The 26850-nt window shown below is 36.3% G+C and overlaps 3 protein-coding genes across 6 annotated transcripts in view; 1 reads left to right on the plus strand and 2 right to left on the minus strand.

Annotated features, from left to right (window-relative positions):
* Positions 1–1321, plus strand: part of LOC134749621 (cell adhesion molecule Dscam2-like) — a 167045-nt gene extending 165724 nt beyond the window's left edge. The window contains exons 30-31 of the mRNA XM_063684641.1: positions 533–610; positions 845–1321. Of these exons, the coding sequence (XP_063540711.1) occupies positions 533–610; positions 845–873 (107 nt within the window). The 3' untranslated portion in view covers positions 874–1321. The remainder of the gene's footprint in view (positions 1–532; positions 611–844) is intronic.
* A 1011-nt stretch (positions 1322–2332) lies between these two features.
* Positions 2333–5218, minus strand: LOC134752586 (CLIP domain-containing serine protease HP8-like). The gene is made up of 4 exons (XM_063688258.1): positions 4930–5218; positions 4409–4583; positions 3814–3986; positions 2333–3013 (listed from the first exon to the last, which is right to left on the minus strand). The coding sequence occupies exons 1-4, from the start codon at positions 5009–5011 to the stop codon at positions 2625–2627; spliced, it is 819 nt and encodes a 272-aa protein (XP_063544328.1). The 5' UTR covers positions 5012–5218; the 3' UTR covers positions 2333–2624.
* Positions 5219–8747: 3529 nt separating this feature from the next.
* Positions 8748–26850, minus strand: part of LOC134752265 (protein MTSS 1) — a 192531-nt gene continuing 174428 nt past the window's right edge. For all 4 annotated transcript variants that reach the window (XM_063687915.1, XM_063687909.1, XM_063687900.1 and 1 more), the window contains 2 exons: positions 14109–14246; positions 8748–10231 (listed from right to left, as the gene is read on the minus strand). In XM_063687915.1, coding sequence (XP_063543985.1) covers positions 14139–14246 — 108 coding nt within the window. In that variant the 3' untranslated portion in view covers positions 8748–10231; positions 14109–14138. The remainder of the gene's footprint in view (positions 10232–14108; positions 14247–26850) is intronic.

The following is a 26850-nucleotide window of genomic DNA, read 5'->3' on the forward strand; positions in this document are numbered from 1 at the left end:
ATGTTTTTGTTTACATACCTGGTATGCGAGATACATTGACCTTGAAATGGTGTAGCAACATACTCAAATTAGATAGCATTTGCTCCGCGTACAAGTAGTTAATCTGCCCCCAGCCCCTCCCCCTCAGTAATCTCGTAATAAATTGCAACCCCTTAAGTAGGTGATGGTTTACGGGATAATGTTAGATATCTGCGTAGCCATTATTTAGTTAGTGGATTTTGTAGTCTATTGTAAAAAAAATAGAGTTGTTAATCTATACTAACATTTCAAGGCGGTTATAATCTGTTCTTACTACGAGGTAGTTATCCTCTAATTTGTGGTTTACCACTCAATGGTATTGTATTCTTGAGCCTCTTGGAGTAAACAAGCTCAATTGGTACAATTAACACTATACCAAGTTTTATCGCAACCCGCTTCAGTCTTTTTGCGTGCCAACTCACAAACCTTCACATTTATATTATTAGTATGATGATTCACATTATGTGACCCTTAAAAAGCGTCCAGCTTAATATGCCTATCTCTTCAATTTCAGAAACCAGTTTTCAAGTGTGTTCAGAGTCTGAGGACAGTGATAGTGTATCAAAATCCACACTCAAGAGCGTGCCGAGAAGTAAGTTTAAATAATTATTTATTTATGTAATTTATATAGGTAACTGTATAAAAAACTAATTATTTCTCTATCCGTCATAACTTTAAACTTAAAGCGCAACACACACTGCAACGATCACTCTTTCACTCAACTACCTATGTATATGTATACCGAATTAGACCGACAGAGATGTTTCAGATCCATCACTTAACATGGTTTCAAGATATTAACTCCAACAAATTATTTCTTTTTCAGAGGCATGTCGGCAACCACACCACAGATAACTAGACAAGGAAGAATTACCTTTTTTTAAAATGGTAAAGGAATATGATTCCATGGACCATTACCAAGGTGCCAATGTTCCGTAGCATTGTTACGTTGAAATTGTCAAAAAACTGTCGAATTTCAAGGAAAACGAATTGTCATCGAAACCACACTGCCCTTAAACCCGCAATTAGTTATTGAAACTTCTAGCTAACTATACCTATTTATTATTTAGCAAAACTGACCTTTAAAACATGAGCAAAAGTGTTAAATAAATTAACCGATTTTCGAAAAATAGGAATTACCTATTCGCACGTGTATCGTACAACGTTTTACAGTCCATATGGCCCTTTAAATTTTCGACGTAGTTACGTAACTCGTGTCGATTTAAAACACTCCCTTCGGTCGTGTTTTAATTTATCGCCACTCGTTGCGAATTTCCTATTTTTCGCACTTGAATCGTAATGTATTATTCCCGCGGTATACGGAAGGATTGCTTTCCTTTCACTGATAGGTAAAATTAGGTTTTTACATTTCGTACTTTGAAGTTTTCAAACAGAGCATTTCTAAAAAAGTTTGTAGGTACATAATTTAAGTACTATACGAGAAAGTATTAAACTACACGTCGTTATCTTTTCTATTTTGTTATAGGTACCTACATTTTTTATTATGAACAAAACTATTGTTAATTACATTTCATATACGTATATAGATATAAGAAATTATATGTAGGAGAGTCGGTTATATCTACTTACCAGTTTTTAGTTAAACGTGGATATTTTGTTTTACATTTTGTAGTTACAAATTCCATGCATCAATAGGACTTGATGTATCATTTTACCTAGTTGTTATGTTGTCATAAAATATTGTTGATGTTAAAACAGTTACTTAACCCAGAAGATCTAGTCCAAACTTTGTAAAAATTGTAATATAGTCTGTAATAGTAAAGTTGTTTAAGTATGTATATGTATTCATAGAAAAAATGTAAGCTGGTAGCAAGATGCTAAAAATATCTACAAGAAGACTGATTATTCGGCATAACGATGGTTGTTTGGTTCATATACAATTTTGATCTAGAAATAATTATAATAAATGTTAGATACTTAATTGCAATCCGTGATTATTCTCCTGACCATTTGCATTCATTTATTTCCTACTAATGTAATTAAGTATGGTGTTTCAAATAAACTTCAGTTTTCTACTTTTTTCAAGTGGACTTATTGATAGGTACACATGTTGAACATAATTAATAGGACCGTTTCGTGTAAACTCGCGTATTGGACTGCTAAACTAATTAGCTATTTGGCTCTGGGAATGTGCGTACCTACTCATATTACAAAGTTATAAGGACTCCCTATTAATTCGCCTTTTATCGAGATAAATTCGAGTAAGTATTAACGAGTGGCGATCGTCATTAGCAATAAGGGTTTGTATTAAGGAATATATTTAAGTCTAAGTGACGCTAAAATAATACGACTATTAAAATTCAGTCAGTGTATTTTATCCCTATCAAAGAAACATCATAATTATGTAGGTACACTCACACTAACGTCGACTAGTTGCCTTGCACTTTACTTGAGCTAGAGCCTCTGCTGCGGTTACAGACCACGCTTTATTCATCGATAGCGGGTCTCCTGGCCCATTCTAACTTGTAAAGTCACTTTAATGGTCCGGTGGTCATCAATTCGATCCACAACAAAAAATACAATTATAATCTGCGCAATGTTGTTTACGCTGTCACCGGGCACAGGTAGCTGACGCTATTTCCTAATTAAACTTTATCCATTATCTGTTTAACCCAGTTAACGTAAGTTAAAAAGTTGGTGTAGATGCCAGGCTTGCCCTCCGTCCCGCAGACGACAAAACCCTTGCTGGTCACGCCAGTCAGTTCGGCTCTGTTTTTGTACTGCACTAGGGGACCACCGGAATCACCCCGGCAAGTATCTATGCCATCTTCTCCCCCCGCGCAGATTACATCATGAGGTAGATCGGTGTACTTGTACGCGTTCACACAGTCCGTGAAGTTCCACTGAGGTAACGGTTCGATCTTCTTCTTTACGTTGCTGTACTCGTTGGTTTTGGGAATCTCGCCCCAACCTGACGTGACGAAAGTAGCGTTGGCTGCCGGGGAAGATGGAAGACAAATCGGTCGGATGAAATCTGTAAATTAGTAGTGGTTCGATTAGGATTATTACTATTATGTTCATAATTACATGCGACGATTAAATAATTTTCATCACACTTGCCCGAAAAAGATCTTATTTCATGCGGGTGTACTGTGAAGGCCTATAATTGTTCCCACGGGAGTTACATTTACGTGTGGGGTGTGTGTTACGGGGGCTTACATTTAATTGATTGTGAAAAAAAAATGTTCATACGTACCAAGTGGGTTGAAAGTAAAATACTTTGTTTAAAGTCAAGGTATAAGGGAGTTTTACTTTTAAAATACTGACGTTTATACTTTAATATTTTTGTTTATGTTTAAAACTATTTATTTTGATGAATTTAATAGCCGTTTTAAATATTTTTACACAATTTTCAATCGTGGCTGAATGCCTTCGATGCCTAACTTGTCAAGAAATGACCATATGGCGGACGAATGTTTGAAATGTCACCTTATTTAATAATTATTTCGCTTAAAAATTTTTTTATTTATTCGCAAGTGTGATAAAAAACATTGTGTGTAAGAATATTGTAATTGCCTGCGGCTGTCGGGAATTATAGACCTCGTTTACAAAATTTCGCTTACACGTTTTCGCGCAATTTCGGTGCACGGTTTTAGTACATCGTGCAACGAGGGGGCGTTGCACAATGTACTAAAACCGCGCACCCAGTTGTAAAAACAGTTAAATACTTCCGAAATCATTAATCCTGTTCAAATTAGTGTCTATTAGTAATTACTTAAAGTAATGATTAGTTTAGCACGCAGTTAAGGAAAATTATAAGGATAAATATCTTACCAGTGTATGGGGCATCAGAACCGAGCGTCAAAACCGCGATATCGTGGCTGGAGCCGTCGTAGGCCGGGTAGATTGTGACGTCAGTAACGTCTATTTGCTTTGCCTTGGAGCATACGCCCTGCACACAATCCTTTTTGGTCCTTAAGTCATACTCTCCTAAACGTACTTTATACCTGGAAAAAGGTAGCCAGATGTTGTAGACAAGAAAGAAATATTTATCATGTAGGTACTTTATGTAAAACTCAATTCAGTTTTTTTTTTTCACGAATTGATCTACTGATTAAATGAACTTAGGGCATGTGCGAATGCCAAAACAGTCTCATGCATGTCGATTTGGGATCTCTTGTACAAAAAAACCAAAAGGCACGAAATCTTAACTTGTAAGTACAGTAAACTAACATGCCAAACATTGCCTGGCTTGAAAAAAGAGTGATACTCTACCAAACAATCTACATACATATATCTAATTCCTAATAAAGGGATAAGGGTGACTGTTAAGAGGGACACTACATACCTACGCAATAGCAATTCGATAGAGAATCGCTGTTTTTTCTGGAAGTAAATGTTAAAAAAGTTTACGGTATACAAAACTTACATATCGGCTCTAATCTTAACGCAGTGTGCTGCCGTGACGACGTGCCTCTTGCCGACGAGGGTCCCGCCGCAACGGATGTCGACCGCGCTACCTCGCCGGTAGTAACGCAGCAACACCAACCAAGGGTTTTGGTGAACCGGGTTCGGGCTTGCCTCCACTCCGCACGGCTGATATGCTAAAAAATATACATATTATGAATTATTTTGCCTACAGACTTTGTGCAATGTGTTCCTAATGTATCATGAGGTATCATGACAAACGGAAAGATTAAGCAACAAATAATGGTTAAAGACAACGTATCAAACGTCAACAAATGAAAACAAATATTGTCTATGTATAGCAAAAAAATACACAAATTCATAGTTCTACTTGTAAAAGAAATCATTTGAGCAATATCAATCAAGTAAATTTTTATACAACTACTGTACGGAACAGTACCTATGTAGTTACAAGTTTTTTTTTTAAATGGTGACCATGAAGTACCTAGGTATCTAATTTTGAAATGAAAAGGATAAACTCACCATCTATGATACCTGGAAGGCGCAGCGCATCTACGGCCAGAAGGACGCCAATAATCACCGTAATTGTCACACAATAAAACATGTTTCCACGAATCTTTTGTTTAAGAATATTGTAACGCGAATCAGGTTTAACTGGTTTATTTTAATATTTATAAAATTATAAAAATAAATAATTAAAAATATGCCCCAGAGGAGATAAAAGATAAGGTTTAGCTATCGAATAGCTAGAACAACACAGGGAATATTCCCTTTATATGTTGTCCTGCTACCGTGGCTAGCAGAAATGAACTGAACTGCCGGACAGCTTTACCTATTATATTATATTAGTTTCCTTATATTTATATCACAGATTGCCTTAAAATAGAGTCCGCGTTTACACATAGGTGTAAATGTCAGGATCGTTTTCGTCGCTTATACAGTTGCATCCTGCACCATTCTAACCATAAGGTGCATTGGGAATTTCGGGGACGGGTTAGGTAAGTTTGAAAACCGCATATATACCTCCTTGCCCAATACACCACACTATAGACCAACCTGTATTTAACCAATCCCTCAACATTTAGTTGATTTTTTTATTATACGAATGCATAGTTCGTATTTAAATCACAGAATAACTATAATAGTACTAAAACTGCGTCTATATCAATGAGCGCAAGCGCATACTTAGGTATGGTCCATCTAGTGCATAAAGGTTCTGTGGATTAATTAACAGTTTCCTTATTTAAAACACTGACGTTTGATGTAATAATTCTACGTTCCCGAATTTACACGATCTCTACGTCATCAACTCATCAGGTAAGTAGTCTTATCAAAGAGTTACCATACCTACTAGGGACTTTCAATTTATATAAATGACACACTACTCTACTAAACGACACAAGAAAGCTCCGACGCCTAGTCCGCTCTGCCCGGCAAGCTCGGCCGAATTGCACCTTCCCATACAAACGTAGTTCCGCTCTCATTTTAATACTACGTGTTGGATTGTAATGAAACTGCACATACATTGACATGGGGTATATCTAGGTCTGAAATTAGTTTATATAGCTCCAGTCCATAAAACAAATGAAATAGAGCAAAAACAAGTTTTGTATGAAAAACTTAAATTCGCTGTATTTTTTAACCGTAGTATCTGAAGCTAATTTTAAGTACAAAGTTTCCGGAAAGTTGCCGGAGACCCTTAAATACTTTAGGATGGTATTCCAACTGTCCAATTTCTTGGTCCAATGTCGTTGCATCTCACTCTCTTATTGAGCAAAATGTGAGACGCAATTACACACCTTACGAACATATCGTAAATTTTGAACTTATCGCGTTAATTTGGTTCAATCAGAAACTAGGTTCTGATTTATTTATTACATATATTAAATTAGGTTATATCGGTATCCGGAAAACAGCTACACGTACAGTCGAGAATCGAGATCAAATATATCTTTACATTTAAGTTATAAAAATATCTAAACATTTAAATAAGTTAACACAGCATTACAAATACATGCCTACAAGTGATACAACGCACAAACATGGCAGTTTCATTTTTTCATTTAATGCACCAATGTGTGCAATCTTTCTTCCATAGGAAAAAAACCGGTCAAGTGTGAGTTCGTTTAACACGCGCACTAAGGGTTCCGTATAAATTGTAAGATTTCCTGTAACTATAAAAATTGAAGATTTTTGACCAGAAGTATGTATACAAAGTTTAATTGTGTACAGCGCTATCTATTGGAAAATCAGCTAACTAATGTGCGACCATTGTATGTAGGTTTGTTTTTTAGGGATAATGCTTTATCGTGTTTAAGAGAATTTAGAATAGAAGTGTATTGTCAAAGCAAATTTTATAGTCACAGTAAATTTAATGCCATCTTTCGACGCAGGATTAAAACTTTTAGAACGCCATTTGACTTTGACCCTTGTTCTTTCACTGACATGTGTTAAATTTGTTTAAATATCAATGAAAGAACAAGGATCAAAGTCAAATGGCGTTCTAAGTTTTAATCCTGTGTCGAAAGACGGCAGTACTGTGACTACAAAATTTACTTTGACAATACGCCTCTATACTAAATTCTCTTCAATCATGTGAACTGATTTCAACAATTTTTACTTTTGTATAAAATAAGGTATCTTTAGTGTATTCTCATAGAAAAATCAAGTATCAACCTCCATAATCATCATCGTTTAGATTTATATACCTATTATACGTTCTAAATAATTGTTGTTTCCAAAATTAGACTTCGCACTCACAGCAATTTACTAACGAGTTATATTTTTCTTCAAAAATTGACGGGTTCCTAAATATACTAAATTCCAAGGCTTAGTAAAACAAAACTTATTTTTAGGGTTCCGTGCCTCAAAAGGAAAAAACGGAACCCTTATAGGATCACTCGTGCGGTCGTGCGTCTGTCTGTCTGTCTGTCCGTCTGTCACAGCGTATTTTCTCCGAAACTACTGGACCAATTAAGTTGAAATTTGGTACACATATGTAAGTTTGTGACCCAAAGACGGACATGTAACGTAAACAAATGAATTTTAAACATGGGGGCCACTTTTGGGGGTAAATGTGAAAATTAAAAAATAAAGTTTTTCAAACTATATCGTGTTACATATCAAATGAAAGAGCTCATTGTGAAAATTACCATTCGCCCCCTTTATTTCCGAAACTACTGGGTCTAAAATTTTGAAAAAAATACACAAAATAGATACCTTTAGATAACACTATTCAAGATTCAAAATACATTGTTTAAATTGTGTAATGTACGGAACCCTTGGAACGCGAGTCCGACTCGCACTTGGCCGGTTTTTTCTATTTTAATAAAACGAAGTGCCGTGCCGCCAATATATTTTTGTGATAGTTTTTGTGTTTTGCTTTGTTCGTATCGTATTAACTTGGCCGGCTCTTTTTCAGATTAAATTAGAAAATTGATTTATCCTTGCTATATACTAATCCAAAGAAAGGGAATGAAATTAAAACAGAAGGTAGACAATAATCATTTTAATTCACCAATTTAATCAATACATTCTTTAATACTTATCGTTAAGTGTGGCAAGCGCCCATGATGCGGAGTTGACAATGTTGACACGCTTAGCGAGAATTGTGGTGGTAAAATACAAATAGATAGATAAATATAGGTATTAGCATTGGTATTTTGGGTTTTTCGTATAATGATAGTTTTATTAGGTATAATAATTAATAAAGTACTTACTATACAGGGTGGGCGCAAACAACTAAAGTCTAACCACATGGCATTAGGACGAATTTTAAAGAAGTGATTCGCTAGAAAATATTTTATAGAAATAATTAAATTGCGTTCAGTTTTTTTTGTAAACAGCGTGCTCGCATTAGGTAACTACAATATGTAATAGCAATAGGGTTGTTTCCATCTATAAATCTTGGGCAGAAATGTATCTCAATAAATTCTTTTGGATTATAAAAAAAAACATGGATTATAAAAACTACCTTCAGTGGACCTCTAATGAGCATATTTTTGTAAACATTGAATTTAAAATACGTCACGTGACCCAAGTCGAAACGACGTTGAAGATTCTGATGACGTCACAACTCTCGGTTTGACACTGTTGACAGTTAGGCGGTCAACAACAAATGACAAATGTCAGTCGTATCTTCTTCGTGTGTATGTAGTTAGTTGGCAAACCAAATTGTCAGTAAATAAGAACAAAAAAAACTATACTCATCCTTTTCTTTTGGGTGCTAATACTAGTGTAAGACAAAGATAGTATGATTGTCTCTGTCTGTTTGAAATGAGACACTCCTTTGACAAACTATATGTGTCAAACTATGTGTGTGACGCCACACACTTTTCAAATATCGTTTTGGTCGCGAGAGCATCTGTCAAAATATATTTTGTTAATTTAACATATTTAAAGCAGTTTTTAGGGTAAAAGTTGCATTTTAGGGCAACGTTTGATTAATATAGAACGTAACACAGGCGTTTCAAACAATTTGAAACAACACTATTGATAGCCGATAGCGAACGGTGTATGTCAATGACATTATATTGATTAAGATGAGTTTGACTGCAGAGATTTTCGACTTGTTTATTTTTTATGCTAAACCAAAATAAACTAAGCGCTTTCATCAATAGGTACATTACTTAACTTTCTACTTAACGAAGCACGCGAATCTATGCTTGAAGTTATCAACGTTATTCGTGCCCATTCTGTAAATTTTCCTGGAATTAATTTGTTTAAAAGAAAATTAAGCGTTAGGTAAATTTTAGAACTGCGTGTAATGAACCAAAATATTTTTTTTTTTATAAACTAGAAAACACTGTTCTACAATGTCTTTATAGAAAATATTCTCACCACAATTCTCACGTTGTCAAAAAGCAAGGTAATACAATCGACAACGGGACTTAGGTATGGACGTTTAATTAAAGTTACTTTTTTTAACAGATATGTCAGCTACCCTACACAACTATTTTCTTTATAAACACACTTAAAACTCTTTAAAACTACAAAATATCAGTACTGCTCGTTACCAGTTGAAATATTATAAAATTAAAATAAACTGAAAAATAATCGTTAAAAAGTTAGGATGATATTTAGATATTGTACAGAAACGAGCGTATCTACAAAAACACAGCTATTACATGTATTTATCTACTATTTCAATACAAGCTTGCGCATTAAAAAAATAATAAGTTAGTTAGCCTCATTTACTACCTACAGTCCTTGAAAAAGGTTCAAATATAATCTATTAATATAATTATATAAACATTACACAGTACAAATATTCGATATTTTTATTAAAATTCGCCTGGGCGTTACTAAACTTTAAATGGCGGACATTAACTGGATGGCCGACCATGACGTTCGCCTTTCAAAACTATGTATCAAGTCAAAGATATGTTTTATTTTCATATAACTACTTCTTGATTATGTACCTATACTGATTATGTGTTATCGAAACGTTTATAGGGAGGACTCGAATATACCTGTTACACAAACTACTTATTCTAGTGATCAGACATTGTCGAAGAACTAAATACATTGACACAATAATCTTTCAAGCATAGTTAAAAGGACCCAATAAATGTATATTTCACTTATACTTATAACTAGGTACATCCCCAAAAATCAAGTCACATGCTAAGTCCAAAACCCGTGATTATTTTAAACTGTCCCAAAATTTAGTGACCAATACAAACATTATGCCATAGATCCTTTTATTTTGAAGATTATTTCGATGTTAGTTAACCATATTCATACACATAGTAGAATTCTTTGATATTCCGATGAAAAGTTTTAGTTGATGGTTTCTCGTAGGATAGTTTCACTTTTAGCGTACCTTTAAAGAAAAAAAAACAACATATTATTAATATTGTCTTCGGTTACCGCGATAGTTACTCATGAAATAAAACTATGAAAACGGATTATATCGCGTATATTGAATTTATAATACATCCCGACGTTTCGAACTCTTTACAGCGTTCGTGGTCAACGGGTGACTGACGGTATAAGTGTAGTAATATAATCCGTTTTCATAGTTTTATAACATATTATTATATATAATAATTTTTAAGAAAAAAAAACCGACTTCAATGGGGGATGCCGCTGAAAGCATTCTTAGATTCCAGACAATTAAATGAAAAAGACAGCATCTTTTGCCTAATTATGTAGAAAAGGAGGTAAACCGACCCACTTTTCTAGTAGCATTTCGTTTTTGTAAGGGTCGCAGTTCTAACCTAACATAACCTACTTTTCTGGTAGCATTTCGTTTCTGTAAGGGTCACAGCTCTAACCTAACCTAACCTACTTTTCTGATAGCAGTTCTGTTCTGTGAGAATCGCAGTTCAAAAGCTACCCACCCACCTAACCCACTTTTCTAGTAGCATTTCCGGGTCCGGGTCTGGGTCCGGATCTGAGTCCGGATCCGTGTCCGGCTGTCCGGGTCCAGGTTTGGGTCAGAGTTCGGTCCGGGTCCGGGTCCGAGTTGGGGTACATGTTTAGACCCGGGTCCGGGTCCGAGTCCGGGTCCAAGTTTGGGTTTGGGTCCATAAGGAAGAGAACAAATCGCCAAACGTGAACTATGTGTCATTGAAGAGTTCCATTCTGATAATCATCAGCAGTTCCACTTCATCAAATGTCACTTTTTTAAATGTAAATGCTGGATTTGTTGATAAAAATACAAAAATCGCTATATGTATGCCTTTCACATTTGAGGAGTTCCCTCGATTCCTCATGAATCCCATCATCAGAACTCGAGCTTGACAAAAATGTTTCTTGAAAACCTAACTTGCTTAACAAACATAACGAAGAGGACAAATCGCCAAACGTGAACTATGCGTCATTGAAGAGTTCCGTTCTGATCATCATCAGCAGTTCCACTTCATCAAATGTCACTTTTTAAAATGGAAGTGCTGGATTTGTTTATAAAAATACAAAAATCACTATATGTATGCCTTTCACATTTGAGGAGTTCCCTCGATTCCTCATGGATTCCATCATCAGAACTCGAGCTTCACAAAAATGTTTCTTGAAACCTAACTTGCTTAACAAACATAACGAAGAGGACAAATCGCCAAACGTGAACTATGCGTCATTGAAGAGTTCCGTTCTGATCATCATCAGCAGTTCCACTTCATCAAATGTCACTTTTTTAAATGTAAGTGCTTGATTTGTTGATGAAAATACTAAAATCACTATATATATGCCTTTAACATTTGAGGAGTTCCCTCGATTCCTCATGGATCCCATCATCAGAACTGCTTTTTGACAAAAACGGGACCAATCTGTATGTATATACTTACAATCAAAAAAAGAATTTTCAAAATCGGTCCAGAAATGACGGAGTTATGGAGTAACAAACATTAAAAAAAAAAAAAAAAACCGAATTGAGAACCTCCTCCTTTGAAATCTTGAAGTCGGTTAAAAATCTATAGATGATTCAATAAGACTTAGTCGTATAGGGGAAGGTTTGAATTCAACGAAACATAAAAATCATACCAAAGATAGATATAACTCCGTAATAGATGGATACAGTCTAAGGAAATAACGTGCCTCGAAAATCACGAAAATTTGATTCTCGATCAGATGGCGCCACTACCTTTGGCCTACTCTCGTATAGAGGGCGTTGACAGGTTCGTTTGTTATTTAACAATTTTAACGCATATCAGTGAAAGAACAGTCAACATCATATAAAAATAATTAATGCAAATTAAAAAAAAAAAACATTTATCAATATTTAAATACATTTTATCGTATTTTTATAAATCTTCATTTGTAGTTTTAAAGTGTGTCGATAGATGGCAGTGAAGTTACTGAGGTTACAAAATGTACTATGACAGTATTAAATTTTGTAACCTCAGTAAATTCACTGCGTAAAAAATGTACATATTTATCCTGTCTCGGGACTTAAGAAATCCTATTTAAGAAATTTCAACTAAATCGGTTTTACTTCGGAAAGGTGTATTGTTGATACCATAAATGAATTCAGCACCCCCGATTTATACGAAAACGTTACCAAACCCGGCCTAGCAGCTTGACTGATGTAGATAATCAAGATAAATATGAGAGCCCTAAATAAACCTTCAAGAGCGGATATCTCAAAAACTATACAAGATATCGAAAAACTTGACTGAATAAAACTTGTAACAAATTAAATCTCTTTTCATTTTTTGTATAAGTGGCCAAGTCGCTCAGACGCATAGTTTCCGAGATATAATCGAAAAACCGAAAAATGGAACCTTCTAACCCCCCTTTCCCCCCAGCACCAGGGTTACGGCCGGGGACTTTTGATATGTTCATCTCCTAACTAGTCCAAACAAAGCTACGAAGTTAAAAATTGTGTTCCTTGCATTTCCCTCTATACCTTCTTATTGCTTGGCCTAATACATATTTCGTAAGGCAATAATGAATTAATGACATAATTAATATATTACAAACCATTCTTTAGTTTTCTTTATGTATGTATGTACACGGATTCATCAAATGGGGCTTTATTTCTAACATTATAAGAGTGTCGACGACGACTCACCCAAGGCAAGACGTCTGTTTTCCTTAGTTACAAGCATTTAAGTCATTCAATACTTCACATTAATGAATACAACATACCTATGGGACTTTCCTAGTAAAATATGAGTTGTATATATTAATCATTAGGATGTTTCAACACAATCATTCATAAGTTAATAATATTTTTACATAAAATTATTTTAATAATTGTGTGTGAAACTAACTTATGTTGATATCTAATATGCCGTCAATTACGACATTGTCAAAACCTAAACTTTATTTAATCTCATAAATACGTCCGGCAGTGCTTTGATAGTTTAAGTAGGTAGGTATATAATAAGTACAGCAAACTTATTGTACTAGACAAGTGTATGAAACAATAAGCGTTCGGTATTTGAGGGAAAGCAGGAATACGGATTAGCACTTTTGTCTAAAGTGTAAGAAGTGTCGCATCCTTTCGATTGTAAAGTGTAATAGAAATAGTACATACTTTTGTCAGAAGTATGTATTTGTTTAATATACGCTGTTTGGGTTAACAGTCTACTTACTATAATTTTAGCGAACTTGTAAGAAAATCTACATTTAACATTTTTTTGGCATTCATGATGCCGACGATAAAATGTATACCTAGTTTCCAAATTTTATTACACAAATTCCGAAAAGAGGAAAAAACCTTCGCGACAAAATTAGATTAGGTACGTCATTCATTATATAGTAATTTGTCAATATAAATATTTAGAAGTAGATTATTGGTCAGATCTATATAAATAAATCAATACAGTTACAGGCGTAACTATGTATTAACATAGAGTAACTTATACTAGAGCGGTACTGTCATAGTAAATTTTGTAACCCCAGTAAATTCACTGCCATCTGTCGACACACTCTAAAACTAAAAATAAAGATTTATAAAAATACGATAGAATGTATTTAAATATAGATAATTTTTTTTTTATTTGCATTAATTATTTTTATAATTTTGACCCATGTTCTTTCACTGATATGCGTTAAAATTGTTAAATAACAAACGAAACCGTCAACGCCATCTATACGACTGTAGGCCAAAACTAGTAGCGCCCTCTGAACGAGAATCAAATTTTCTTGATTTTCGAGGCACGTTTTTTCCTTAGACTGTATCCATCTATTACGGAGTTATATCTATCTTTGGTATTAAGTAGTTGTGTGTTGCAAGCAATGTTGCACAGCATTACCAAGCAGCCGCTGATGCACGCCGCGACCGCCTAGCGTATTTTGGGCGCGGAGCGATCGTTGCATTGCTTGTTGCGGCGCAGAGTCGCGCCGCGTTTGATCTGCTCCATGAGCGACGTGTGACACACCCGCGGGTCCGGCTGAAACAACGAGGCAAACTTACAAATGGATACTCACATTAACCTTTTGAATGCCAAGAACACCCAGTCATTGTTACTAGTCGTGCCCACAGCGCCAAGCACAACTACTATTCATATTCATATTCATTTTATTTGGTAATATTTAATTACATGTCATCCTTAAGAGGCCGGTGTCGATTTTAGTCGCAAAAATGTAAAATTGATAGATTTAGTCCGTGAAATTTTACACCTTTTGTTACCTAATTGAAATAACAAGTACTGGTTTCTATTAGCACGTCTTCTTATCTTACCTTTTATCAGATCAGTTTTTTGAAAACATACTCACTAAATTAGTAATGTTTGCTTTTCTGATGGACGTTTAGGTAAACGCGCGTAAAGCACTGATTTAGTCGCTCTTATTTGTAAATTTCGTAAAGTTTGGACTGCTAAACATGGTAATTTTGTATTACACATATCCTGTACTTGACGTTTATCAGACTACATTTTTATTATTATGACTTTGAAGTAGTGTAAATGAAAGTTAGACGAAATCGATTTTCTCCAGAAATTTCTTCAAAACAAGTGACAATTTCTCTGAAAATCGAATTAATTTCAACGTAATTTTGATACTTAAACAATCTACAACATTTGCTGAAACTATTCTTATACATCAATTTGTATAATTTACCACCATGATTTTTTGATGAATTTTTAAAAACTGCCCCTTCTCTTCATGCATTACCGGTGACGCACGCTCGCGACCTCATTATTAAAAGGCAAGATGAGAAGACGTGCTAATAGAAATCAATACTTGTTATTTAGATATTACGTAACAAAACGTGTATAATTTCAACGACTAAATCTATCAATTTTAAATTTTTGCTCCAAAATCGACTACGGCCTCTTAAATATTACAAATAGCATTATTATTATTATTAGAGCGTCTTACACTATGTATTAGAGAATAACTCCCTATGGTCGTAAAACGCCTGCTCGAGAAGCCATTTTTTGAGCTTAGTCTTAAATATAGGCGCACTTGGTGCAGCAGTAATGTCAGCCGGTAGGTGGTTGAGCACCTTACGACCCATGACGTTCGTAAGTTTTCTCGATTTTGTGAGTTTATGTGAGACAAGAGGCAACTTTCCAGAGCGAGCGCTGCGGGTCGCGTACCTGCGCGTAGCCACATCATTGATCACGGGTGTCGCATTTACCTCTTCTCGCGTAGTCACTGCCATTTGCAGGATTAAAAGTGAAGGCAATGTTAAAATACCTAATGATTTAAAGTGGGGTTTCGCCGAGTCCGTTTGGGGTACGCGCGCTATGGCTCTTATTGCGCGTTTTTGGAGTCGAAATACCCTCTCCCTACCGGCTGCCGTTGCCCACAAGTCGACTCCATATTGGAGGTGCGCATGCACGGTCGCGAAGTAGCAAGCTCGAATGATTTGCCTTGGGAGAAATCGCGCCAGCCGTTTTAATAGGAAGCATGCCGTTGCTACTTTGTTGCATACTTTGTCAATTTGGTGACTCCAAGTCAGGCCTCTATCGAGTTCAAACCCTAAGAATGCTGCGTTTGTGACTTGATTAATAAGGTCGCCATTGATCGACACTGACAAATTCCTAATCTGCCGCCCAGAGAGATCGAAATGTATATGATGCATTTTCTTTATGTTTAAGATCAGGCCATTATTTGTGAACCAGTTGGATACTGTTGCCGCGGTCAAACTTAGCTTCCTCTCAAGATCGTCGTACGTCGGGGCGCTCACAACGACGGCCACATCATCGGCGTACATGAATGTTTCACCGGTTCTAATGGCGTCCGGTAGGTCGTTCAGTAGTCGGAGACTGAGGACCCTTGCGCTACGCCCATTTATGTGGTCACTGAGTCAGATCTTACTCGATCGTGGTCGGCGACCACAACCTGCCTCCTGTTCCGCAGTAAGTCGGCCATAAGTGACAGCGCAGGTCCTTCAACCCCATAGTACGTAAGTTTGCTGACTAGTACATTTCGATCTGCTACGTCGAAAGCTTTCGACAGGTCGCAGCAGAGGACTGCTACTTGGCTCTTGTGTTCGCGAGTCTCCAAAACCAGTCGGACTACTGTTCGTGCGAGTGACGTCGTTGAACGACCTTTCCTATATGCGTATTGCCTATCGGAGAGGGCGCCTGTGGCGCTTAAGTATTCCGTCAATCTGGAGCTCAGACCGTGCTCGAATATCTTTGCTATAACCGGAATGATTGCGATAGGTCTATGCGTCCATGTCGTCTCTCCTCCCCTTGCCCTTGTATATTGGCGAGATGCGACTTTCCTTCAATGGATCGGGAAAGACACCCTCCCGAAGGGACCTGTTGAATACGTACGAGAGAATCGGAGAGAGTTCTCGTTCGGATGAGTGGACTAGCATTACGGAGATGTTAAAGATATCCCTGGTTGTTTTCTTTGCTATCTGAGTAGTTACGAAACACTTCGTCTGGTGTGAAGTGTTTGAGCCTGACGGAGCGGTCAGCCGGCGGTCGCGCGGCGTGCAGCGCAGCAAGCGCATACGACAAGTCGGCGGGCGCTGCGCCGCAAGCAGCAGCAGCACCCGCAAACCGGTTATTCAAAGCGTCGGCCGCAGCCTCCTTCGTTTTAAATTTAACCCCGTCCGAGTCGGTGATTAAGTCTGTAAAGTCTAGATGGTCGCTGATACTTTTACCTTTTTCTCGATTTATAATCGCCCACATAGATCTGATAGTGTAGGTACTACTGTAATTTTTTTTTTGTAGAAATTAGATTTTACGGTATTAAGCAGGTGTTATGGCGGACGCTGACAAAGCTCACTTTCAAGTAAGGTAGTGTCGTTTTTGTTCAACACGTGAAGCGTTCAAAGTGTTAAATACCTCTGTGCTGCGATCTTAACGACAAATAATAGTAGATTGTACAACAAGGTCATAAAGCGATCCATTTTCATCCGAGGCAATTTATTGGTTCGAGCGCAGCGAAGACCAATATAGTCGAGGATAAAAATTTACATTTATGCCTTAGTTATACACCCTGCTTTTCACTTCGATTTTGAGTAAAATATACAAAAATATCCAATATTTTTGTTTATTTTAACGTATTTATTCAAGACTAAAGAAAATTGTACTTGGGCCGGTCGGGGGCGCGGGGCACGCCGGCCGGGCGCGCGCCGGCAGGGCTGGCAGTTTGTATGGCAGATTTTGGACTTTATTGCTAAGCCAATAAGCGTGGTAATAGATGATTTTACTTTATGCTCTAGAACATAAAGTAAAATTATCTATTATAGCATAATACGCAACTTTATGTCGTCTACGCACGACTTAAAGTCGAACTTTACGAGCATGAGAAGTAAAAGAAAACATATTTGACTACGACTACTCGCCAAATAGTTTACAATATAACGGAAGGTTTTTCTTGGCGTTATGCCATTATTCACGAACGATCCAATACGTGCGCCATGGCCGCAAGTTAACAGATCGGAAAAATGTGCAGTCTCATTGAAAAATATTTCGAGCATTCCCAAAACTTCGACTGCACTGATCCAAAATATCACAGAACTCGTCGTAGAAAGAAGTTAACCCTAGCTATCATAATGCATCAAATCGCATTACAAACGAGACATATTAACGATAATGGTAACGAACTGAAAATTGGTAAAATACTTATAGGTTTAGGAGCAAACGGAAATGTTTCCAATGCTTCAATTAAGAAAAAAATTGAAGAAAAATATAACTAAAATGAACGAACGAAATTAACTAAAAAAATTAAAATAAAAGTTTTCTTCCAAAAATAATATAGGGCCAGATATTCGAATGATACCTATTAATCTAATCTAATGGGTATTATTAGTCCACGAACTATCAAATCGTGTAATTTTCCAAGACAATATTAGTTTAATGCGCTGAGAATTAGCTTTTCTCTGGAGCTATTGTTACACATTACGTAAATCAATTGTTTTTACTACCATCTTACTAGAGTATCGGAATGCACGAGTCACCATCCACACATCGAATGCATTTCGCGTCAAAAGTTAGTCACAACTATGACGTACCTTGAGGGTTTACCTGGTACGTCACATTTAGGCCTGACCTGCCGCAGCCCGCAGCCGGTCAATGTCATGGCACTCACCTACGTCCTAGTAGGGTCATCCTATATCATTATTAAGACAAGTGGAGAAATTGGCGATGGTTTTTGATATACAGCAACTTGTATGAAAACCTAGCGTGTCAATAACTCCAATATCCACCTATCGTATGCGTTTTATACTTCGTTCGGGCTGTGATATATTCGATTATATACATGGCAACATACTGGTTGTCACTGTTACCGCTCGATTTTATGTCATCTGTCATTAGAATGATTATGGAGTAAAAGTAAGCATTTTCCCTAAGTTGTGTTTTATTTCAAAACTTATTATTGGCGACGAAGATGGCTTTAATAGGAAGCATTGAACATTATAATGCGGAAAAAGACTTCGCTGAGTACAGCGAACAGTTTTTTATTGTTAATTGCATCGAAGATGGCATGAAAGTTCCAATGCTTATAACGTATTAAAAAACAATGTATTAAAAAACCTCGTTTCACCGGTGAAACCATCAGAGAAAAGTTATACAGAATTAATCGAAGCCCTAACTAAACATTATGTGGTAAATAAATCTGCGATAGCTGGTCGATACGAGTTTTACATGTGCAAGCAAAAAGAAGGCCAAAGTGTGAACGAATTTGTAGTGGAGATAAAAGGAAAAGCGGCTTTATGCAAGTTCGGTACCTTTTTAGATGAGGCACTACGGGACAGGTTGGTGTGCGGATTGATGAAGGAGCATCTAGTCAAAAAGTTGTTAACAGTGGGAGACGGCTTGTCGTTCGCCGAGGCTGTAAAAATTGCGTCAGCTTATGAGAGTGCAGAAAAAGAGACGAAAAACATTCAACCGGCAGGGAGTGTGTCCGCAATCAAGAAGCCAGTCCATGGGCAGAGTCGCACACCAGTGCAAGTTAGTGTACATCCTCCGATGAAGAATAGAGACAACATGCAGAGTAATGATAACAGAAAACAACACTCAAAAGAAGAGAATCGTCACTATGCCAGAGAATGTAGCCGTTGTGGGGGCAGTCATACTGCGGACAGATGCTTTAAGAAGACTTGGACCTGTTACAATTGCCAAAGACAAGGGCACATTGCTACTAAGTGTCATTTCCGACCGGTGGGGGAAAGGAATGCACTGAAACAGCTGGATGAGCAGGACAATACGGAACAGGACCAGGATGGAGAAGAAGTCATCCTAGGAAGCATTCAAAACATTGACAGTGAAGAGGAAGAAGCAGCGTGGTTACCCTTGTGACTAGGAAATGGAATCTCTCTTAAAATGCAAGTTGACACCGGCGCATGTAAATCAGTGATACATTGTAAGGACTTTAAGAAGTATTTTGGTGAAAGTGATTTAAGAAAATGTAATACTAAATTAAAATCGGTATCAGGAGAGCCATTGAAGACTGTTGGAGCTGTGAAGTTATGGGTAAAGAATATAAAAAAAGAATTATATTTAATAGTGATTGAATGTGACAAATATTTTGAGCCATTAATTGGTAGGAATTGGTTAAGAGTTATTTTTCCTAAATGGCAGAGGTATTTTAAGATTAAACTGCTTGAATCTGAAGGTATGAATAAAAAAAAACTAATTCAAGACATTAAACAGAAATATGCAAAAGTTTTTGAGAAAGATAGGTCCTCTCATATTTTGAAATTGAAGGCAAGTTTAAAACTTAAACATGGAGCAGAACCTATCTTTCACAAAGCTTATACCATACCTTATTCAAAGAAAATGGAAGTAGAAAAAGAATTATTAAGTTTAGAAAAGGCTGGTATCATAGAAAAGGTAAGGCATAGTAAATGGGCTAGTCCCATTGTAGTGGCGCAAAAAGCTGACAAGAAAATACGTGTTTGTGTTGATTATAAAGTGACATTAAATCAAGTACTGGACAGTGAACACTATCCTCTTCCAATACCCGAGGACATTTTTACTGAATTGTCTGGGGGTAGTGTTTTCTGTGTTTTGGACTTATCGGGGGCATATCAACAGTTATTATTAGAAGAGACCTCTCGGGAATATGTGACTATTAACACCCATTTAGGCTTGTTTCGACCAACCAGGTTACAATTTGGTGTTTCAAGTGGACCCTCTGTCTTTCAGTGTGCTATGGACCAAATTTTAGAAGGATTAGGGAATGTCAAGTGTTTTATTGATGATATTGTGGTAAAGGGAAAGAGTCTTTTGGATTGTTATCAGAATTTAGAAAAAGTGTTGAAACGTTTACTGTGCTACAATGTTAGAATCAATTTAGAGAAGTGTCAGTTTTTCTCCAATGAAATTAAATTTCTTGGCCATATTATTAACAAAGATGGGGTTAAACCATTACCGGAGAAAGTGGAGGCTATCTTGAAAGCACCAGAACCCAAAACAGTAACTCAGGTGCAGGCGTATCTTGGTCTATTAAACTACTATGGGAAATTTTTACCTAGATTATCAGAATGCTTGACGCCTATCTATAATTTATTAAAAAGTGACACTCCATTTAAGTGGACAGAGAGTTGCCAAAGAGCTTTTGAGAATAGTAAAAAAATATTATTAGATAATCAGTTAATAGTACATTATGATTGCAATAAAGAATTATATCTAACATCAGACGCTAGTCAATATGGTGTCGGTGCTGTACTTAGTCATAAAATTGATGGGGAACCAATTAGTTTCGCATCCGGTACCTTAAATAGTGCACAAAAAAATTATTCACAAGTAGAGAAAGAAGCGTTGGCCATTATTTTTGCTGTAAAGAAATTTCATAAGTATTTGTATGGCCGTAAGTTTGTTTTGGTAACAGACCACCAACCCTTAAAATTCATTTTTGATCCTTTAAAAAGGATACCAGTAACTGCTAATGCTAGGCTGCAGAGGTGGGCTCTTTTACTCTCGGGTTATAGTTATGAGATTAAGTATAGAAAGGGCACGTTACTGGCCAATGCTGATGCTTTATCACGCTTACCCTTACCCAAAGTAGCTGTGGAAATGGCAGAAATAAGCTATTTGAATTTTTCTGATGATTCACCTTTAAACTATAAAGAGATTGCATTCTGTACTAAAACTGATCCAATACTGAGCAAAGTTTGTGAATATGTGAATACAGGGTGGCCCAAAAGGGTAAGTGAGGAATCACTAAAACCGTATTTTGTAAAGAGAGCTGAGTTGTGTGTAGAGCAAAAATGTTTACTATGGGGTAGTAGAGTAATAATTCCTTTAAAGTTAAGGCCAAAGGTACTAAATAATTTTCATGAATCCCACCAAGGGGTGGTACAATCTAAAATGTTTATGAGAGAATTCTGTTGGTGGCCGAACATGGGTCAGGATATTGAAAATTTAATTTTGCGTTGCGACATTTGCCAATCTTCTAGAAGTTTTACTAATGCATGTTCACTTAGTTCTTGGAAACCTACAGAAAAAAAATTTGAAAGGGTTCATATTGATTTTTTTTATGTTAAATCGACTACCTATTTAATGATTGTGGATTCTAGATCTAAATGGTTAGATGTACATATTATGCAGGGTACCACAGCTCCACAAGTTATTGAAAAATTATGTGAGACGTTTGCTTTTATAGGGATACCAGCCGAATTAGTTAGTGACAATGGTCCACCTTTTAACTCGAGGGAATTTGTAAGTTTTTTAAAAGCTAATGGATGTGAAGCACTCAAGACTCCTCCGTACCATCCTCAATCCAATGGATTAGCGGAACGGACCGTTTATACCATTAAAAAATTCTTACTTAGATTAGAGAACCTTAATCCTAAGTTATCTAGAGAAGTACGTTTGCAGAACTTCCTTTTTACTTACAGGAACTCACCTAATGCAACTGGAATGTCGCCTAATGAAATTTTATTTAAACAAAAACCTAGAACCAGATTTGATTTAATGAAGCCACATAATATAATTTCTAGAAAATCTCATAAAGAAAATAGAGAGCAAATATTAATTAACTTTAAGGTTGGGGATAGAGTATGGTGCAAGGAGTTGAGTAAAGGAAAGGGTTGGGTCAAAGGACTTGTTTTCAAGCAATTGAGTGCTGTTAGGTATGTAGTAAATGTTGAGGGTATTCTTAAGTATTACCATGCGTCCTCCCTGAGGCCTTGTTTTAGCCCAAATGTAGAATACGAATCAGACATACCTGTAGAAAATGAAACTAGACCTGAAACTTTGAGTGAGGAGCCATTAGGTCAGCCTTTTACCGAGGAGAATTTTGATAATAGAGAAGCACCTCTAGATTCCGACTACAATAGTGAAAACGCTAGAAGTGCAGTACCAGAGTGTAGTCCAGCTGCTAGAGAAGAGGAAGAGGGAAGGGACGTTAATGTGGAGCCTGTGGAGGTAACAGCCAGCCCAACGTTAAGAAGGTCAGCTAGACCGCGAAGAGCGCCGGATAGGTTAAATTTGTAATTAAGTTTTCATATAAACTTCTTTTGTAATTAAGTAAACTTTTAAAAAAGGGGACGAATGTGATATATTCGATTATATACATGGCAACATACTGGTTGTCACGGTTACCGCTCGATTTTATGTCATCTGTCATTAGAATGATTATGGAGTAAAAGTAAGCATTTTCCCTAAGTTGTGTTTTATTTCAAAACTTATTACGGGCCACATATTAAAATTCATAAAAGTAGCATCATATACATAATCTCGTTGTAGTTCATGTTAGGGTAATTTTCCAGTGTACATTTTTGGTAGAAGTGATGAAAAAATTCATACCTAACTAACAATAGGGGCATTTCACGTCAAGCGGGCAGCAAAAAAATTGTCAGGTTCTGGATTTTGTTCATAGTTGGATTAATTGGACCTATATGTGAACTAAAAATTTGGCATCATTACTTTTTTAATATATTGCTTCGTTAAAAATTTATACGCATTTAAAAAAACTACAAAATTTGAGGAACGGATTTTTTAAAAATTATTATAGCAATTCTTTCAATGGATTTAATAATAACTTAATAGTGATTATTTGAGAATATTAGTTAATTTCCTTGAAAATTTATAAAAAAAGTTTTTTTTATCTTATTTTCATATAACAAACCGGAAGTTAGTATTACAACTTTTTTTTCCATCTTCGCATTTTTTTATTTTTTTTATTTTTACAGAATAATGTAGCTTATGGTGTATAAATGTCCTATCATTTTTTTATAGTGGCATCTCGATTGGTTTTGAAGATTCATGAAGTAATTCGAAAGTACTGCGCGACGCTCCGTACTGAGCGGTAGTTCTATGTGGCAGTCTTTAATGGCCAATTACGGGTTTTTTTTTACTTTTGCGTAACGGAATTAAAGCAATAAACAATATTTCATCGGTTAAGATGTATAAAAGCAAATCATGTCTTATTCAATCTTGCCTCGTAGCGCTATCTGTGATCAACCATATCTTGGAACTGAAAACAAAACGTTTATGTTTTAACAAAACGCTAGAGGTAACTTAATAACTATATAGCTAGGTTCAGGCGGGGTATGTCACATGCTTCAGAGGTCACTTTCGAGTTAGGTCACGTTCTGAGGACGTCACTTTCTGTACGTTACATTCTGAGTTTGTCACATTCTAAGTTCGTCACATTCTGAGTACGTCACTTTCTGAGAACACCACTTTCTAAGGACGTCACTTTCTGAGAACGCCACTTTCTGAGGCCCTCGCTTTCTGAGTTCGCCACTTTCTGAGTACGTCACTTTTATAGCAAAATAATATTTAAGAGTATACCTGCATGAACAATGGATACCAGCAATCATATTAGCTATACGGCATACGGCCGCTTTTATGTATGACATATAGGTTATTTTTTTAGTGGCCATTGAAGGGTAATACTAATCTATTATATAGACGATAACTGGAAACCGTCTTGAGGTGACGTTCCTATGTGTGCGGCAGCAATGCAGTCTGCCCTTATGTCGCGCTGCAATACTGCTGCAGTAATGCTGGTGTAGTCTGGATCCGAACGGTACCTTAAGACAGTTTCCCGTTATTGTATATAGATTCGTATTTCCCTTCAATGGGCACTAAAAAAATAACCTGTATAAAAAAAAATATTTAAAATTTAAACTGTTTATTTCAAAAAAAGAAATTACAAAAACTACTTACAGACTTAGCCTAATCTACACTCTAATAGATTGTACGCTATTGTATTGTTGTTGTTGTATTGTGTTATTGTTGTATGTCATACATAAAAACGGCCGTATGCCGTACAGCTATTATGATTGCTGGTATCCATTGTTCATGCAGGTATACGCTTTAATCTTACTATGCTATAAAAGTGACGTACTCAGAAAGCGAGGGCTTCAGAAAGTGGCGTTCTCAGAAAGTGACGTCCTCAGAATGTGGCGTTCTCAGAAAGTGACGTACTCAGAATGTGACGAACTCAGAATGTGACGTACAGAAAGTGACGTCCTCAGAACGTGACCTAACTCGAAAGTGACCTCTTAAGAATGTGACATACCCCGCCTAAACCTAACTATAGTTATTAAGTTACCTCTAGCGTTTTGTTAAAACAAACGTTTTGTTTTCAGTTCCAAGATATGGTTGATCAGAGATAGCGCTTCAAGGCACGATTGAATAATACATGATTAGCTTTTATACATCTTAACCGATGAAATATTGTTTATTGCTTTAATTCCGTTACGCAAAAGTAAAAAAACCCGTAATTGGCCATTAAAAACTGCCACATAGAACTACCTACATAGTACGGAGCGTCGCGCAGTACTTTCGAATTACTTCATGAATCTTCAAAACCAATCGAGATTCCATTAAATATATAGGACATTATTGTGTAAAAATAAAAAATATAATAAAATGCGAAGTTGGAAAAAAAAGATATTTAATACTAACTTCCGGTTTGTTATATAAAAAAAAGATAAAAAACTTTTTTTTATAAATTTTCAAGGAAATCAACTAATATTCTCAAATAATCACTATTTAGTTATTATTAAATCCATTGAAAGAATTGCAATAATAATTTTTTAAAAATCCGTTCCTCAAATTTTGTAGTTTTTTAAATGCGTATAAATTTTTAACGAAGCAATATATTAAAAAAGTAATGATGCCAAATTTTTTTGTTCACATATAGGTCCAATTAATCCAACTAAGAACAAAATCCAGAACCTGACAATTTTTTTGCTGCCCGCTTGACGTGAAAGCCCCTATAGGTAAGTATCTAAAACAAAGTCACCATAAATTAAGTAAGTTATGAAGACTTCTATATATATAGCGGATCTCTACGCGGATATGGGAGGCAAACGAGCAGACGAATCGCCTTATGGTAAGCAATTCCCGTCGTCCATGGACACCCGCAACACCAGAGGGGTTGTAAGTGCGTTGCCGGCCTTTAAATGGGAGTACGCTCTTTCCTTGTTATCATTGTAAATATAAATTTTCACCACACTAGCTGGTAAAGGCTCTTTTGATTGTTCAATAACGAATAAGAAAGTTGCATTTTATCCACATGTGAGGCAAAGTAATCAAACGCAAATTTTGAGTTGTTTTCTTATGTTTGCTGGTAGAATTGACTTTTAAATGATGATTTTGAATGATAAATATTTAATAACATTCATTTTGAATCGATTCGCTTTGATTTTGTTTGATATTTTACAGTTAGTATTTTCCTTGTGTTGATGTGGTAAAAATTTTGTGTTTCACTCGGTGGCAAAATTTGTTTAACCCTCGTGCCTTGAAACCTTCCCAACAACTCTCAAGATTCCACTTTACGAACCACTCGCTAGTCTCGCTACGCTCGTGGTTCAATTTTGGAAAGGTTAAACAGCAACTTGCACGATAGTATAAACAACAACTTTGCTCCCTTGTAAAACAAATAACTATTTTTTCCTTGACCTACCGTTACATTTATACTGATTAATAAAATAATAATAATAATTACATCGGAATGTGCTACGTAACAATGTATAACAATAATTTTATCAGTTGGAGGATTACGTACGAATTTCCTTTTATACGTCACTGGAACGTGTCACCAACTCGGACCTCGATACTAGTACTTAGTACAGTATTTTGTAGTACTTAGTACTCGATTACCACTGGATAATGAATTGTTGGGGTTTTGGTCGAAGGGTGGAGGCGGCGATTCCGCGGCCCGGTCCTCCCTTACAATCCCTTGGCTCCCGCAAAGCTGGCACGTTGACAGATGCAACAGACCGGCGGATTATGTCATTCCGTGCGGCGTGTCTAGAAAAGCGGCCAGCACTTTTTTGAGAGGAAATCGTCGTCGTCGATCAGATGTAGGTAATTTGGAATTTCTTGGTCGAATTTACTATTAGCTTTGAGCATAATGTCAACAATATGAAATGGAAAATAGTTATTGGTTTTACAAGGGGGCAAAGTTGTTGTTTAACCCCTCATGCTAATATCGATACCCGAGCAAGCGAAAGATTCAAAATCAAAAATGAATAACAAAGCAATTTTTGAATCTGTGCGGTGTTGTCACCGCAGGGTTGGGTAGGATTGTTCCTACCCACATATTGGAACGAATTGTGACTGGAGATGAGACTTGGGTTCATCATTTTGAACCTGAGTCGAAACAAGAGTCTATGCAGTGGCA

The sequence above is a fragment of the Cydia strobilella genome, chromosome 2 (genome assembly GCF_947568885.1).
Source record: "Cydia strobilella chromosome 2, ilCydStro3.1, whole genome shotgun sequence".
In the NCBI taxonomy this organism is placed as follows: Eukaryota; Metazoa; Arthropoda; class Insecta; order Lepidoptera; family Tortricidae; genus Cydia; species Cydia strobilella.

Coding starts and splice junctions, on each gene's coding strand:
- LOC134752586 (XM_063688258.1), bottom strand. CDS start 5,011: ATGTTTTATTGTGTGACAATTACGGTGATTATTGGCGTCCTTCTGGCC. Junction 4,584..4,929: donor CCTTCCAGGTATCATAGATG/GTGAGTTTATCC, acceptor TATATTTTTTAG/CATATCAGCCGTGCGGAGTG. Junction 3,014..3,813: donor TTCTGATGCCCCATACACTG/GTAAGATATTTA, acceptor ACTAATTTACAG/ATTTCATCCGACCGATTTGT.